Genomic DNA, 16,388 nt, shown 5'->3' on the forward strand with positions numbered 1-16,388 from the left:
GACAAAAGGAAAGCAAAACCCGCCTTCTGCCGGGGCTGGAAAGCCCAGAGCTGAAAAGGCTGCCCCCGCGCGGCTCCGGCGCTCCAGCCAAGGGCGAGGAGAGCCGAACCTCTTCGGCTCTGCCTCCGGACCCGGGCCCCGCCCCTTCCCGGCCCAGTACGTAAATAAACGCGACGAAACCGCCGGCGTGAGGCGAGTGTGTCGTAGCCAATGAGGTACCAGGAATGAAAATCGCTGACCAATGAGCTGCTGGGATGGTCTGGGCGGCCGACCAATCGTGGAGCCTCGCACCCGGATATGATTGTGGGTTCTGAAACCAAGCTCTGAAAAAGTGTGAGGGGCTTCCCACGTGGGGTAGGGGTTTTGGGCGCAGAGAGGGGGTGAACGTTGATTAGGTTTAGCGTCTGGCGCGTGTGGTGAGCGTATAAGGATTACCCCTTTGAGTTTTGAGTGTGTGTGTGTGGGGGGCTGGGGTGGTAAATCAATGTGGCTATTTGTCCGTGGAAAGAATTCCCGCTGCGGCGCCCCGGAGCCAGCGTTTAGAGAAGCCTCTCCGATGGTACCGCACAGGGAGTAGGAGAGTCTTGAAGAAGCCCCGTGGGCAGTGGGAATATGAATCTCTTACCTAAAAGCTCTAAAGAGTTTGGGTCCGTTGACTACTGGGAGAAGTTCTTCCAGCAGCGGGGAAAGAAAGCTTTTGAGTGGTATGGAACCTACCTGGAACTGTGCGGGGTGCTACACAAATACATCAAGCCCAGGGAAAAGGTAAGCGCGACCTGGCAGCCCTGTGTGTGCTCTGGAAGGTGTGATCTGATAACAGAAATTCTGCGCTTGGCAGACCGTTACAGGAGTGGGGGGCCCTCGCTGGGCCCATATTTTTAGGACTCCATGCAGCGTTACAGCCAACAGGCAATTACGAAATATCCTTTTAAAGAATTTCAGATAAACGCTTCCACCCCCAACTCACCCTTAAATTAATAACCCTGTTGTAAGGATGACTTATTTAGTAATGGGACCTAGATATCTCCTCCTAGTGAAGAAGTGTACTTCTGTCACAGTGCATCCCTGTGGAGCTGGCAGCACTTCTGGCTTTACTGATAAGTGAACATGTTATCAAACAGGTGTTGCAGGCCCACTGACTTTAAGGCACTGGGCTCAACCCTTAAGCCACAAGAGCATTTTAAACTGTGAGCACATTCCAAAAGTGAAAAAAAGTGGTAAATACAGTAATTGGAGTTTTGATAGAAGGGTTGTACTGGAAGTAGGGAAGAAAGAAGGGTAGAGAGCATTCAAGGAGGAAGCTTTAAGAGCCAAGCCTTATGCTGGGTGCTTTGTGTGTGCGTGCGTGCATGCGTGTATGTATGTATGTCTTGGTTCAATCATTGAATTCTCATTGAGTTGAGTGGTAGTACATAAATTCTACAGATGAAGAAAGAGGCTCTGTGAGCCAGTTTCTTGCCCAAGATCATCATATATGTAGTAAGTGGTCACGTGGGAATTTAAACTTAGGCCTACCTAACTCCAAAGCTTATGCATTGTCTCACTTCTTTCCAGAGATGACGACCTTGGGGCAGAATTTTGTTTTTTGTTTGTTTGTTTCCTCCATGGCATGTGGATGTTCCCAGGATTAAAGGATTAAACCCACACCAAGGCAGTGACCTAAGCCACAGCAGTGACACTGCCAGGTCCTTAACCTGCTGAGCCACCAGGGAACTCCTCAGGGCAGAATTTTGAAGGATCAATGGAAGATTGCTCCATAGAGAAGGAGGCAACAACCTGTGTTTTAAATTTGGCTTTAGAAAATAGCAGAATGTCATGGATTAGAGCTGAAGGCATGAGTGGAATCAGATTAGTCCAGATCCTGGTTTTCAATAGTGAAATAAATAGGAGATTTTTACTGTAACTACCATGACTTTCTATCAATTCTTGAGTAGTAAATGCTTGATTCAGAGAAAAGAACAACCATGATTAGTTTGTTTCTGCAGTTGATTAATAAATGCTTGATTGAGAGAAAAGAACAACCCTGGTTAGTCTGTTTCTGCATAACTTGCATTGTTACAGCTTTTGTTACTAGTGAGTTCCTCTAACCAGTTGTGGTCAAGTTGGAGCCTAGCATCAGCTCTGTAATGGTGCTCTCTCCTGATGGTAGCATCTCTGCCTTCTGAAAACACGCATCAGCCAAGGGGAGACTTGATTCCTTGAAGTACGTGAAGCTCATTCCTTTGCCTTGATCACCTCCATATTGTTTTTTTTCCCCCAGGTGCTGGTGATTGGGTGCGGTAACTCAGAGCTCAGTGAGCAGCTGTATGATGTGGGCTATCAGGATATAGTGAACATTGACATCAGTGAGGTCGTCATCAAGCAAATGAAGGAACGCAATGCCAGCCGACGGCCCCAGCTGAGCTTCTTGAAGATGGACATGACACAGATGGAATTTCCTGATGCCTCCTTCCAGGTGGTGTTGGACAAGGGCACCCTGGACGCTGTCCTGACAGATGAGGAGGAGAAGACCCTGCAGCAGGTGGACAGGATGCTGGCTGAGGTTGGCCGTGTCCTGCAGGTGGGCGGTCGCTACCTCTGCATCTCCCTGGCTCAGGCTCACGTCCTGAAGAAAGCAGTGGGTCACTTCTCTCGGGAGGGGTGGATGGTGAGGGTGCACCAGGTGGCCAACAGCCAGGACCAGCTGTTGGACTCAGAGCCTCGGTTCTCCCTGCCTGTCTTTGCCTTCATCATGACCAAGTTCAGGCCAGTCCCTGGCTCTGCCCTTCAGATCTTTGAGCTGTGTGCTCAGGAGCAGGGCAAGCCTGTGCGGCTGGAGAGTGCCGAGCGGCTGGCTGAGGCAGTGCGGGAGCGGCAGCAGTATGCCTGGCTGTGCAGCCAGCTGTACCGCAAGGCCGGGCTGGGGAGTGTGTCCCTGGACTTGTGCAATGGGGACACGGGGGAGCCACGCTACACCCTCCACGTGGTGGACAGCCCCACAGTGAAAGCATCGCGGGACAGTCATTTTGCCATTTTCATCAGTGAGTTGGGATTGCTCCCTCTCTTCCCTGGAGGGGCTGGCTTACAGGGGCTGGGGCTGGGGCTTTGTGGCTGAGTGTTATCTTGCAGGGGGCCATACTTTTAGAAGTTAGACTGACCGGGGTGGGAGGAAGGGGGAGTAGCAGCTCTTCAGCTGCCTGCTTGGATTTGACGTTTCTTTCTTCCCATCTTCCATGGCAAAGGCTTGATGAAGTGCCAGAATGGGATTGGTAGGGAGAAGGAGAATTAGTACAGATAAATTTAGGCAGGTCACACTTTGTGGAGATGTTATTTTGTAACATGGAGCAGTGGAAGCAAGGGAGCCTGTGAGCACCTTGATCTGGGGAAGTTTCTGTGCTTCTCTACTGAATTTAGAGAGACAGTACAGCTAAAGAAATGAACTCTGGAACCAGACTATTCATATTCCAGTCCTGGCTCAGTCACTTCCTGGTGGTGTAACATTAGACAAGTTAGTTTTCTTTTTGTGTCTCGGTTTCCTCATCTATAAACTGAGATTATAACTGTCCTATGTAGTTGTGAGAAGGGTAATAGACCTTAGAATGGTGCCTGGCACATGATGGATTTTACAGATGTTAGCATTACTATTGAAAGGGGTAAATGATACCAGATTCCACTTGGTAATGATCAAAAGAGAAAGGGTGAAGAAATGTTTTCACAAGTAGAATATTCTCTCTCTCTCTCTCTCTTTTTTTTTTTTTTTTTGGTCTTTTTGTCTTTTTAGGGCCACACCCGTGGTATATGGAGGTTCCCAGGCTAGGGGTCGAATCAGAGCCATAGCTGCCGACCTACACCACAGCCACAGCAACACGGGATCTGAGCCGAGTCAGATCCACAGCTCACAGCAACGCCGGATCCCTAACCCACTGAGCGAGGCCAGGGATCGAACCCGCATCCTCATGGATGCTAGCTGGGTTCGTTAACCGCTGAGCCATGACGGGAACTCCCATAAGTAGAATATTCTTAACAAGCATGAGGTGTTGATATGTCGTGCTGGTAATTTGTTTCCTGATGTCAAATCCATTTTTCCATGTATTTTTGTATCGTCAGTGTCCACCTGTGGGAATACATGGCACAGTGGACCTGAGCATGGAGTCTGGGGCTGGACTGCCTGGGTTTGAGCCCCAGCTTTGCCAGTTCCCAGCAGTGTGAACTTGAGCAAAGAATGTAACTTCTGTGTCTTAATGTCCTCATTTATAAAATGGGAATAATAATACTCCCTGCATCGCGGGCTCTTGTGAGGATTTGATTAGTTTCTGTTTGTAAACTGCTTGGGATAATTTGTAAAGTGTTAGTATTATTGCTGTTTTTCTTGCCCTGGGTACTTTCCTCCCTCCCCTTAAATACATGCTCACATTTCTTTTCCACACTGGGTCCTCCCATGGCTCTCCTGGCACCTTCTCTGTGGGCATTGTGCACTGGGAATTGATAGCCCCTTGGTAGGTCACAGTTAGAAGGGAAGCTGGGTCTGGCCGGCAGCTGGCTCTCTGCTACATGGGGCATATTTTGTCATGGGCTTTAAACACTTTTCCCTGGATTCCCCGTCAACAAATGCCTCTTTCCAGTCCCCCAGGGTCGGGAGACCGAATGGCTCTTCGGCATGGAGGAGGGCCGGAAGCAACTGGCAGCCAGTGCAGGCTTCAGAAGGTTGATCACAGTGGCCCTTCACCGAGGTCAGCAGTACGAGGGCATGGATAGCATCCAGGCTGAGCTCTCGGCCAGAGTCATGGAGCTGGCCCCAGCCGGAATGCCCGCCCAGCAGCAGGTAACAAAACTTTGGCAGCAGCTTTCATGGTTTTTGTGGAGAAGTCATATCAGCAGCCAGGAAGTCAGAGGGTGTCTTGGAAGGAGCTAGGACTAAGGTCTGTGGCCCTCATCTGTTCCTGGAGGGCATGTCAGGAACCATGAGTGAAGTGGGCAGAAATTACCTTCCCTTGGCCCAGGCAGTGAGAGGAAGGTGAGCGGTTGCCTTCAGCCCCACAGTAGCAGCTTCTGTGTCTGTGGAGCCTCGTAGATGGTAAGAAGTGCTCTCCACCTTGCAGGCTCCAGCTCTTCACACTGTGGATTACTCAGGCTGTGTTTCACCTAACCCACTTTACACGGGACTTCCTTGGCCATTGCTTCTTAGAACCATCATTCTCTGAGGTAGAATGGGAGCGGGCCAGTACAGCTCAGCATAATTTTCAAGATATTAACATTGCCGGTCTGGTATTTCACTGGGAAGGAAACAAAGCTTTTGCCAAAACAATGACATGGTATCATCAGTTGACAGTCTGTTTTGTCCTATCCTGGTAACATAACAAGGTAATTGACAGGTGACTTTATTGCAAGGATTTTATAGAAAGGAGTTTATCCTTCTTGGTGGATGGGCAAACCAAGGTACATGGAGGCTTGGTGCTGTAATAAAAGATCTAAAAGGAAGAACCCAAGCTACTGAGTTCCCAGCCTGTGGTTCTGCCCATTAAGGTGACGTGCTCACAGATGAATGTGGGTTTGATTCTTCCTGGAAGATTTTGGGTTTGGTGTCCAGAGAAACACAAGTCCTATGGGGGTTTGTGACCCTGCCCATTTGTGACCTTCCCTGACCAGTGCCTGTGTCTCTGCAAAGTCAGGAGTCCCTGGTGATTATTATTACTCTTGTAGGTCTTTGAGAAGAAATAGATGTTAAGATGGGAAAGGAAATGGAAAGTTTAGGGGGAAAATAATTTTTTTTCTCCTAATTTTTTCTCTTACTTGGAAAAATGTGGGGAAAAAATAAGAGCAGTAGTTTCTGCTGTGGCTTGATGGGATGGGGGCATCTCTACAGCACTGGGACTGGCACAGTGGGTTAAGGATCTGGCATTGCTGCAGCTGTGGTATAGGTTGTAAGTGGGCTCAGATTCAATCCCTGGTCTAGGAACTCCATATGCTGCAGGGCAGCCAAGATAAAAAAAAAATAAATAAATAAAAAGTAAGGAAGAAATGAAAAATAAAAAAGGAAAAAAAAGATGAGATTGACTGGAGGAAGGGAGAAATTTCTCCCAATTAGGAGTGGTTTCTTTCTTCCTGGATTTTTTTTTTTTTTCCTGGCTGCACCTGCAGTGTGCAAAAATTCCCAGGCCAAGGATTGAATCTTTGCCACAGCAGTGACCCAAGCCACTGTGCCACAAGTCCTAGATTTTCTTATCTTTATCCCTGTTCAGAGTCTTTCCTTCATGATTCTAGTCCTTTCCTGAGGATTCATTCTAACTTTAATTGTTCTGAACTATTGAAAGTCCTCTTAAGGATTACTGTTGGGAAACTCATATTTTTCTTACGTGGAACCAGCTGCATTTCACTGATGATTTAGGGGACCTTTATTTGTTCAATTGCTTTTCAAAAAGGTGAATTAAACCTTTTGAGATCCATTCAAGTGCCCCAGAACAGTGCTTTAATATAATGGCAGATCCTTGGAGTTGTTGCTGCCCGGGGTCATGGTACTGGGCTTCCTCACATACACACAAGGGGAAGGGATTATAATTTATCCGATTTCTCAGTTGAGCTGGTGTTTTGACCACACCTCTGCTGTTCCTCCAGGTGCCCTTTCTGTCTGTGGGTGGGGACATCGGGGTCCGGACTGTTCAGCACCAAGACTGCAGCCCCTTGAGTGGTGACTACGTCATTGAGGACGTGCAGGGGGATGACAGGCGCTACTTTCGGCGGCTCATCTTCCTGAGCAACAGGAATGTGGTGCAGTCAGAAGCCAGGTTGCTAAAGGACGTGTCTCATAGAGGTGAGGTGTTGTGGGCACAGTGGTGGGGCCCAGGTGTACATGGCCTGGACAGTTTGGGGTGGTGAGAAAGACCTGGGAGCTTGGCAGAGCTGTAGGACAGACCTGCTACCTGTGAGCAGAGGCACTGGGCTCTCAGTCATCCTTTTATCATCAGAGTTCTTAGGGTGTCAGTGGTGATAAGCAAAAGGAGGCGGACTTCTGTTCTTGAGCAAAGCCCGCTCTGCAATGATAAGGAGTAGGGGTGGTGGTTACCCAATAAATGTGATGATCACTTTAATGCCTCCATTTTAAAGGCTGCCTGTTTTACAGGTTGCTCCATATGTGTCTGTAGATCAGTTGGCCTCTGTGAGGTGTGCTAGAAACATGGAGGGTGCAGGTGAGCCCTGCCCTCCTACGTGGTGCCACCTCCTAGCACTGGTTTCAGAGGGTTTCAGAGTTGGCGGGCGCCTTAGCGGTCATCTAGTCCAGTGCCATCCCAGTAGAACATTCTGCATCGGAGGAGATATTTAATATCTGGTCAGCTGTCCAGCAGGGCAGTCATTAACCATATATGGCTACTGAGCACTTGGAGCATTGCTGGTGTGACAGAGGAACTGAATCCTTAGTTTTATTTAATTCTGACTAACTTACATTTAAATGTTTTTAACATTTGCGTGTAAATGGCTACAGATTTGGACAGGGTAGATCTAGACCATGTTCTCTAGGATTCCCTTCAAGTGCTCTCCCAAGTGTTGCTCAGAAATGCCCACTAATGGGTAGAGCAGTAGTTTGTTTCCCCTGCTATTTTCTTGGGCTTGTGCATTTGTATTATAAAAGCAATACTTGCTCATTGTAATCAATTCACAAATCAAATGTATAGAGTAGAAAAAGTGAATGCTTCTCCCCTCCCCTTCTCCAGTACAACTTCCTTTTTGAGGCACAGACTCAGGCTGGAATCTGAAACTGAATCTCCTAATTCCTGGTTGTTTCCTTTGCCTCACCATGCTGTCCTGTTAGCAGGGCCATCTGGAAGGAAGGTGGGAGAGAGCATTCAGAAACCCATAGAGTCACGGGTTTGCCCAGAGACCAGGATTAGGTTACGCTCAGCAGGACAGTTTTCTCTTGAGGGTATGCCCTGGTCAGGTGCACCCATGTTTGTTGGGTACCTGTGCTGTCATTTGGTCACTCTGGCTACAGATTGGTTCAGTTTTGTCTCACCGAAAGCTCAGTAAAATTGCTTCAGAGAACATTTTTTTTTTCCCCCTATGGCCACACCCGTATGGAGATTCCCAGGCTAGGGGTCTAATCGGAGCTGTAGCTGCTGGCCTACGCCAGAGAGCCACAGCAACTCAGGATCTGAGCCGTGTCTGTGACCTACGCTACAGCTCACGGCAATGCCGGATCTTTAACCCACTGAGCAAGGCCAGGGATCGAACCCGCCACCTCATCGTTCCTTGTCGGATTCGTTAACCACTGAGCCACGATGGGAACTCCGCTTCAGAGGACATTTTGCCTCCCAATTTGGGTTTTGGCCTTTCCTTCCCACCGTTATTGTCAAGTTCCTAACCTTCTTAGTAATTCTCATGGGAGTGATCTCCTTCACAGATGTATTGGTGAGCAAGAAGGAGGGTGTGTTAAAAAGTGATTTAAAAGAGTTCCCTGGTGGCCTGGTGGTTAAAGATCTGGTGTTGTCACCTCTGTGGCTCCCGTTACTGCTGTAGCCTGGGTTGGATCCCTGACCTGGGAACTTCTGTTTGCTGGGGGTGTGACCCCGCCCCCCACAAATGATGTAACATCTCTGAAAAGCACACTGCCACTCACCCATCAGTGCCCAAAAGTGCTCTGGAGTATATCTGGTCCCTAGCAAACCCCAGGACCATCTGCTCACTCTGTCCTGGAGAAGTTGAGGGAGTAGATAGAGGGACAGTAGAGGGGCCTTTTGTAGAATATCCCCCCTTCTATGAACATTCGGATGTCCTTGTCTAGTGGGTTGGTGTGTGATACAGTAGAAAGATGAAAGGTATTAGAGACAGGCAGTCCCAGGTTTAAATCCTGGCTGCACTGCCTACTAATTCTGGGCCTAATTAATTAATAACTCTTCAGATCCTCAGTTTTTCCATTTGTCAAGAATTGAAATAGTGTTGTTACTAAAAGCTGCAAGAGTAAAAGACCTAGTATAGTAATTGGCATAGGGGAGGTAATTAGTAACTTTAGGTTCTTTTTCCCTGAAAGGGTTCATGAATCAACTTCCCTTCTCTTAGCTGCTTTGTATTTCTCAGAGGAGAGGCATTGGTACTCTTCTCTTGAGTTTTTGTAGAGTTTTGAGTTTTGGGGTGTTTCTTTGGCTCTTCCCTTTCCTGACTCTCTAGTATCCAGTGGTATGTGTTAAATGTTTAAAAACCATCCCTGGGGAAAAGAAGCCATGATATGTACTGTTTGCCAATTTCTGTGGCATAAAGATGGCCAGCATGGCCAGATTTCATGCTATCAGCATGTCAACCAATTGACAGAATTCCTGTGTATTTAGCATTGGGGTTCCTGAGTCTCAGTAAGCCAGCTTTAGTACATTGCTGCTGGTGTGCTTCGCTTTCCAAGGACAGTGTACCAGGCATATGACTTCATTCATCTCTGTCTCCCATCTAGCCCAGAAGAAGCGGAAAAAGGACAGGAAGAAGCAGCGGCCTACTGACACTCCAGAGGACCTCCCTGCAGCCCCGGGACAGTCCATCGATAAGAGCTACCTGTGCTGTGAACACCACAAAGCCATGATCGCTGGTCTTGCCCTGCTGAGGAACCCAGAGCTGCTCCTAGGTGAGGGCGATGCCACTGCCTTCCACAGTAGGGAGCATGTGAGACCACAGAGGTAACCAGTGTCTGCTGCCTTGCAGCTTAGGAACCATGATTACAGGCTGACAGATGCAGATATAGTCATATCTTCTTATTCCAAACATCTTCTAAGTTCATGAACATCCAAAGAAAGTTATTTATTTTCTCTCAAAGCCAAATTGTAATCTCAAAATGGCTCCAACTGCTGATATCTAAATTTTTTTTTTCTATTCATTCATTTAAAAAGTTAGTGTAAAATTAACTACAATTAAAAAAATTAGGAGTTCCTGTCATGGCTCAGTGGTTAACAAATCCAACTAGGAACCATAAAGTTGTGGGTTTGATCCCTGGCCTCGCTCAGTGGGTTAAGGATCCAGCGTTGCCGTGAGCTGTGGTGTGGGTTGCAGATGTGGCTCGGATCTGGTGTTGCTGTGGCTGTGGTGTAGACTGGTGGCTACAGCTCCAATTAGACCCCTAGCCTGGGAACCTCCATGTGCCGTGGGTGCAGCCCTAGAAAAGACAAAAAAAAAAAAAAATTAATGTATAAAACACATTCGATGAGATCGATAAAGTACACAGAGTGAAGTTGTTCAGCTTGGTGAATTTTTGCATGTCTGTATACCCATGTAACCAGATGGAACGTTTAAAAATCACATCTCTGGAGAGACACCTTTGCATTTTAAGAGAATTTCTGGCTTTTCAATAATGCATTATTTGAGCTTCACATGCAATTCTATCTTGAATTTCTACTTTTTAAGAAAATCCATAGTATAGGTAGTATAATCATAACCTTATCGCTAAGATTAGGTTTGTATCTGACTATAGTAGCAAATAGAGTCATGTTTCTGTTTACTCTTGTAACCGTCTTTACCCAAAGTCCCTGCGTATGTCTTATTGGGACACCCTGTACTTTGGCTTATCTTGGTGTTGATGTATGTTCCTAGAGTATCAGTTCTCACGGTTTTTTGTTTTTTTTTTTGTTTTTTTTTTTGTTTTTTTGTCTTTTTGCCATTTCTAGGGCCGCTCCCGTGGCATATGAAGGTTCCCAGAATAGGGGTCGAACTGAAGCTGTAGCCACCGGCCTACGCCAGAGTCACAGCAACGCGGGATCCAAGCCACGTCTGCAACCTACACCATAGCTCACGGCAACACCAGATCCTTAACCCACTGAGCAAGGTCAGGGATCGAACCCACAACCTCATGGTTCCTAGTCAGATTCGTTAACCACTGAGCCATGACGGGAGCTCCTCAGTTCTTACGTTTAATCTTCAAGGTCTGTCTTCTTTTGGTGATTCTTTCCTGTTTCTTACCTTTTTTCCACGCCTCTGTGGTTGCTGTGATTTCTCTGTGCTTAGGTGTTCGATTTGGGTCTTTGTTTTCCTCTGATTTCTGGAACTTGGATGGATTGCTCTCACTTGGTTGATGTGTCTGAGAAGGCAGTTGTGGCCTTTGAGTTGAAAGCTGGGCAGAGGGCATCCCATCTGCCCTGCACTGTGATCATGAACAGGATGTTAGCCATTGTGCCTCCTGTTTCTTAGAGGGGTTCAATAATGCTTGTAGTGGGGACTGGTGCTATAATGTTAGCTAAGTGCTTTGGGATCTTTAAGGGGCCATAATACAGTGGTTCATCTTCTAGATCTAGTAAAGAAAGGATTGTGAGGCCAGGGTTGAGTTTCCAGATGTCAGATGACTCCTACATTTCTAGAAAGAGACAGGGGGGGTCAAGTCTCTAAATCTTGTATCCCCTGGGCAGAGCCAACAGTCTGACTCCCTCTTTTGCCCTCCCCAAGGCTGGTATGAAACTTGACAGTGAACAGATGATAAAGTGATGCTTTTATTCTTTATTACAGAGAGCCCCCTGGCATTACTGGTGGTAGGCCTGGGTGGGGGCAGCCTCCCCCTCTTTGTCCACGATCATTTCCCAAAGTCCTGCATCGATGCTGTGGAGATCGACCCCTCCATGTTGCAAGTGGCCACCCAGTGGTTTGGCTTCTCCCAGAGCAACCGGATGAAGGTCCACATTGCAGACGGCCTGGACTACATTACCAGTTTGGCAGGAGAAGAAGGTACTGCTCTGGAGGATTTGGAGGGCCGTTGAGAGCCGTGTTAGGGGTTAGGCTATAGCAACAAGTAAAACAGACTATTTCTTGCCCTGATGACACTAACAAACATGTGGGCCCCTCTTCTGAATCTCTTCTGATCCTGTAACCTTGCCACTTTCCTCGTAATTCCAAGAAGCCCAAAGTCTGTAGCTGAGTGAGGAAAGGGGAAGAAATATTGGGAGGGGGAGGTGTGTTTTATAAATCTTTCAGCTAGAGATGAAGCCAGAAATAGAGCAAAACAGCATTCATGTAGATGAGTGGTTCCAAACCGCAGGGGCCTTTGGCAATATCTGCAGGCACTTTTTTGTCGTGACCATTAGGTAGGGGTGCTTCTGGCATCTAACGGTTAGAGACCAAAGATGCTGCTAGATATCCTACAATGCACAGGTCAGCCACTGATAATAAAGAATTATCTGGCCCCAAATGTACCTAGTGATGAAGTTAAGAAATCTTGATGCAAAAGTTACTCTAATTGCCCTGCTGCTACTGGAATTAAGGCTCCATTTTGTTCTAATACTTTGTACCCCAGACTTGGACAAAAGGCATGGTAATGTTTTAGAATAGCTCCCCTGATCCTTCTGCAGCTTAATATCTAGGCTTCTGGTGACGGATGCTTTTCAGAGCTGAGCCCCTCAGGGAGAAGTCCGTTATGCTGGCTCATTCCTACGTGAACCTGGGGAGCCCAGGCCACCCAGCCTTCCCAGTCTGCTCATTCCATGATAGATGCTCTGGTTTTTGCTGAATTAGAATAACTTACAGGACGGGTGTGGCAAACCAGGATGCCTAGGGAAAGAATTTTGGTTTTGGGATGGATGCATGCTGCTTTCACTTAATTGCAAACTGAACTTTATCAGTTTCACAGTTTCCATTTCTGAGTCTAGGGCCAGTCTGGGGGCCCAGGCCCAAGATCATAATACCTGTGAAACATTTAAAATGGTGCCAAGTTCACAGCACTTACTCAATCCATGATACGTTGCTGCCATTATTACCCTTAAGTCAGTTTCGAACAGCTCTGGCCTTTGTCCCTAACAACCTTTCCGATTATTGGAGGACTCAGTAGTGCAGGTATGTGCTATGCTTGTCCTTAGACTTTGATGAGCCAGCATGTTCTGTTCGCTAAGAAACCAGAATCAGAGCTGTGCTATGAACAGTGATGGACATGCTGTTGTCCTCAGAAAATACTTACTAATTATTAAATAATCATTAGCTCCTCTCAAAGTTTGCTAAAAGCAAGTCATTTGTATTGCAGATCTACCCCTTGTAAAACTATTTAACATTATAGTAAGATCTAGGGTCAGATTCATCATTTCTTCCTCACTGATTGAGTGAAATCATTTCTTTCTTGAGCTAGCTATTGTTCAAATAACTTGAAAAGATACACTAGTTTTTTTTTCTTTTTTCTTTTTTTTTGTCTTTTTGTTGTTGTTGTTGTTGTTGTTGCTATTTCTTGGGCCGCTCCCGCGGCATGTGGAGGTTCCCAGGCTAGGGGTTGAATCGGAGCTGTAGCCACCGGCCTACGCCAGAGCCACAGCAACGTGGGATCTGAGCCGCGTCTGCAACCTACACCACAGCTCACGGCAACGCCGGATCGTTAACCCACTGAGCAAGGGCAGGGACCGAACCCGCAACCTCATGGTTCCTAGTCGGATTCGTTAACCACTGCGCCACGATGGGAACTCCAGATACACTAATTTTAATTTGAGAACATTTTCTCTGAGAAGGCAGCATATGCTGTTTCCCCGAGTTAAGTTAAATTTACCATTTGCTGGGTCAACCCTTAAAGGTAGAGACAGCTGCTTTGTTTAGGTCAATGCTTCTCAACTCCGCATATAGAATTACCTGGGGGAGCTTAAGAGAAGTAGCAGGGCTTCCCATCTCCCCTCCCATCTGTTCCTTACCACCTCTGGGTTTTTAACTCAGTTGGTCATGACTGGAGCCCAGGATCTCTGAGTATTTAGAATTTTCCCATTTGACTCTAATGTTCTGCCAGGGTTGTAAATCAGTAGTATAGATGGGCCTTTGACTGAGTAATAATCATACTAGAGTGGACCCCAGTAATGTGTGTTCGTGGAAGGGGCTTTTTTTTTGGCCAAGCCCATGGCATGTGGATGTTCTGGGGCCAAGGATCGAACCTGCACCACAGCTCTGACCTGAGCCATAGCAGTGACAACACTGGATCCTTAACCTGCCACACGACTAAGGGAACTCCGGAAAGGGCTTTTAACGTGGAGGAAGAAGATGAGGTGAAGGCCCCATCCTAAATGCGGGCTACTGAGGGCAGAACCCCATGGCACGACTCCTGTGGATGGTGACATTAGTGCCCTTCTAGGCAAACTGCGTCCTCTGTGTCATCCTTCGGACTTAGCCGCCTGTGCCACCTCGGGTCACAGAGGAGATGTGGTTGGAATGTGAACGCTGTTATTTTATCTAAAAGACAAACACTCTTTGCTTCTCTTTCCCAGCACGGCCTCACTATGACGTCATAATGTTTGACGTGGACAGTAAGGACCCAACCCTGGGAATGAGTTGTCCTCCCCCAGCGTTTGTGGCCCAGCCTTTCCTGCAGAAGGTCAAAAGCATCTTGACTCCTGAAGGTATGAGGAGTAGAAGGTTGGGGAAGGAGGAGGAAGGAGGGATGGGTCCTTTAACGTAAATATTCTTTTTAATGAAAAATGCATGGAACACGCGCACAAGGAACACTGACCCCTTCCAGCACCCTGAAGTCCACCTCTTACCTCCTTTCAGCAACTCATTCTCCTTTCTTCACTTCTATCTGCACGGCTTCGTTTTGCTTGTTTTTGTTCTTTATATAAAAGGAATCATATGGGGAGTTCCCACTGTGGCGCAACAGGATCAGAGGCATCTCTGCTGCACCAGGACACAGGCTTTATCCCTGGCCCAGCACAGTGGGTTAAAGGATTATCAGAGCTGTGGCACAGGTCACAACTATGGCTTGGATCTGATCCCTGGCCCAGGAACTTCCACATGCTGCAGAGTGGCCAAAAGAGGAAAAAAAAAAAAAAAGAAGCACACGCACTGTTCTCTGTTTTCTTTGACTCAGCATGTTTGTGGGATTCACGCATAGTGTTGTATTGACATTATTCCCTTTTATTGCTGTGTAACATCATTGGTGACTATACCACAGTTCATCTCTCTATTCTGCTATTGGCAGTTGGGTTGTTTCCTGTCTGGGGCTTTTATAAGAAGTGCTGCCATTAACATTCTAGTGATGCCTTTGGGTGAACAGTGTGTGCGTGTCTCTTGGGCATAGATATGTTGTAATTACTAGATCACAGATTACATGTATGTCCAGTTTTTGAAGATGCTGCCACATGGTTTCACAAAGTAGTTGTAGCCATTCACAACCTCACTGGCAGGGTGACTCTAGTGGCCATTTGAATTCTTCCCACACTGGACTGGGCAGTGTGTTATTTCATCTTCATAGCAGCCTGTTTTCAGATGAAGAAACTGAGGTAGGGACTTACCAAGATGACATGAGATAAGAGCTTAGGTTCTAACTCAGGTCCTTGTGACTTCTTGACAGCTGGAGCTCTTCATCCACATGTTCACAGCCTCCCAGGTGTTTTGATTTGGTTGAGATACTGTGCTGAACAGGGTTAATTTAGAACCATAATTGTCACAAGTGAAGGTATGTGATATATATATTAAGAAGGTAATCTGTCTGTGGAATTGGTACTTTCTTGAGAGTATTAATTACTTCTTTCTCAAAGCAATTCTTTGTGTAACGGGAGAGTGGTGACATTGGGTAGCAGCACAGGAGAGCAAGGAGTTAGCTTGAAGTTTTCGCTCGGTTCACACATCCCCCATGCTTTTCTCTTCCTGCCTTTGTGTGCTGTGCATTCTCTGCAAACTCACTCTCACTGTAGGTGTTTTCCTTGATCCACCAGCCTTCCTGGGGCGGGAAGGCGTTTATTCGTCAGAGCTGAACCTTGTCTCCAACAGATCCCCTAAACCGCCATCATTCTAACTCTTTCCTTCCCACTCTGCAGGTGTCTTTATCCTCAACCTTGTGTGCCGAGACCTGGGGCTGAAGGACTCAGTGCTGGCTGGGCTCAAGGCAGTGTTCCCCCTCCTGTATGTCCGGCGAATTGAGGGTGAAGTAAACGAGATCCTGTTCTGTCAGCCACATCCTGAGCGGAAAGTTGCTACGCCAGAGCTTCTGGAAATGGCCCAGGCCTTGGAGCAGACCCTGAGGAAGCCTGGGAAGGGCTGGGATGACACATATGTCCTGTCAGACATGCTCAAAACTGTGAAGATTGTATGAGTGTCTGGACCAGGCAGTCTCTCAGCTTCCCGCCAGCCTGACCTTGGGCTCCTGGCCTGTCAGAGATCGAAGAAATACAATGCACAGTACTTTTGAAGCCCTGTATCTTTCTTAGTTTCATACTCAGCTGCACGTGACCTCCAGCTTGGTGAGGTTGCCTGAAGATGTGGGAAAATAAAGAAGTCCTTTCCATCCTGTCTTCCTCAGTACTGCTTGGGTTGATCTCCTTTGCTTCCTTCACCATGTCCTTGGGCAGGATTCCCTGCCAGAGCCCCCATCAGATGCTGATGCCTTAACGAGCATGCACTAAGCTCCTTAGGATTGGAGATGATTGAATGTGATTGCCAGTTCGCTTTGCTTGCTCCTTCTCTTGGTTCAGTAGGAATGATCTCAAGTGAGACAGCAGAGC

At 47.2% G+C, this 16,388-nt stretch overlaps 1 protein-coding gene across 3 annotated transcripts; it reads left to right on the forward strand.

Moving 5' to 3' along the window:
• Positions 1-299: 299 nt before the first annotated feature.
• On the forward strand, positions 300-16,185 carry METTL13 (methyltransferase 13, eEF1A N-terminus and K55). 3 transcript variants are annotated; one of them, NM_001244726.1, is given in 8 exon segments: positions 300-765; positions 2,261-3,020; positions 4,602-4,801; positions 6,592-6,787; positions 9,410-9,577; positions 11,443-11,658; positions 14,157-14,288; positions 15,705-16,185. In NM_001244726.1, coding segments are annotated over 8 exon segments (2,100 nt in total). In that variant the 5' UTR covers positions 300-612; the 3' UTR covers positions 15,980-16,185.
• Positions 16,186-16,388: the final 203 nt, after the last annotated feature.

This window comes from Sus scrofa, chromosome 9 (genome assembly GCF_054392235.1).
Source record: "Sus scrofa isolate SSC_HxYL_T2T_F1_AM1 chromosome 9, Sscrofa_HxYL_maternal_Yorkshire_Landrace_v2.0, whole genome shotgun sequence".
NCBI lineage: Eukaryota > Metazoa > Chordata > Mammalia > Artiodactyla > Suidae > Sus > Sus scrofa.

Excerpts from the sequence above, each read along its gene's own strand:
- METTL13 (XM_084974201.1), top strand. The coding sequence starts at position 4,637 with ATGGAGGAGGGCCGGAAGCAACTGGCAGCCAGTGCAGGCTTCAGAAGG. Across the intron at positions 9,578-11,442 it reads GAACCCAGAGCTGCTCCTAG|AGAGCCCCCTGGCATTACTG; the intron begins GTGAGGGCGATG and ends TCTTTATTACAG. Across the intron at positions 14,289-15,704 it reads AAGCATCTTGACTCCTGAAG|GTGTCTTTATCCTCAACCTT; the intron begins GTATGAGGAGTA and ends CCCACTCTGCAG.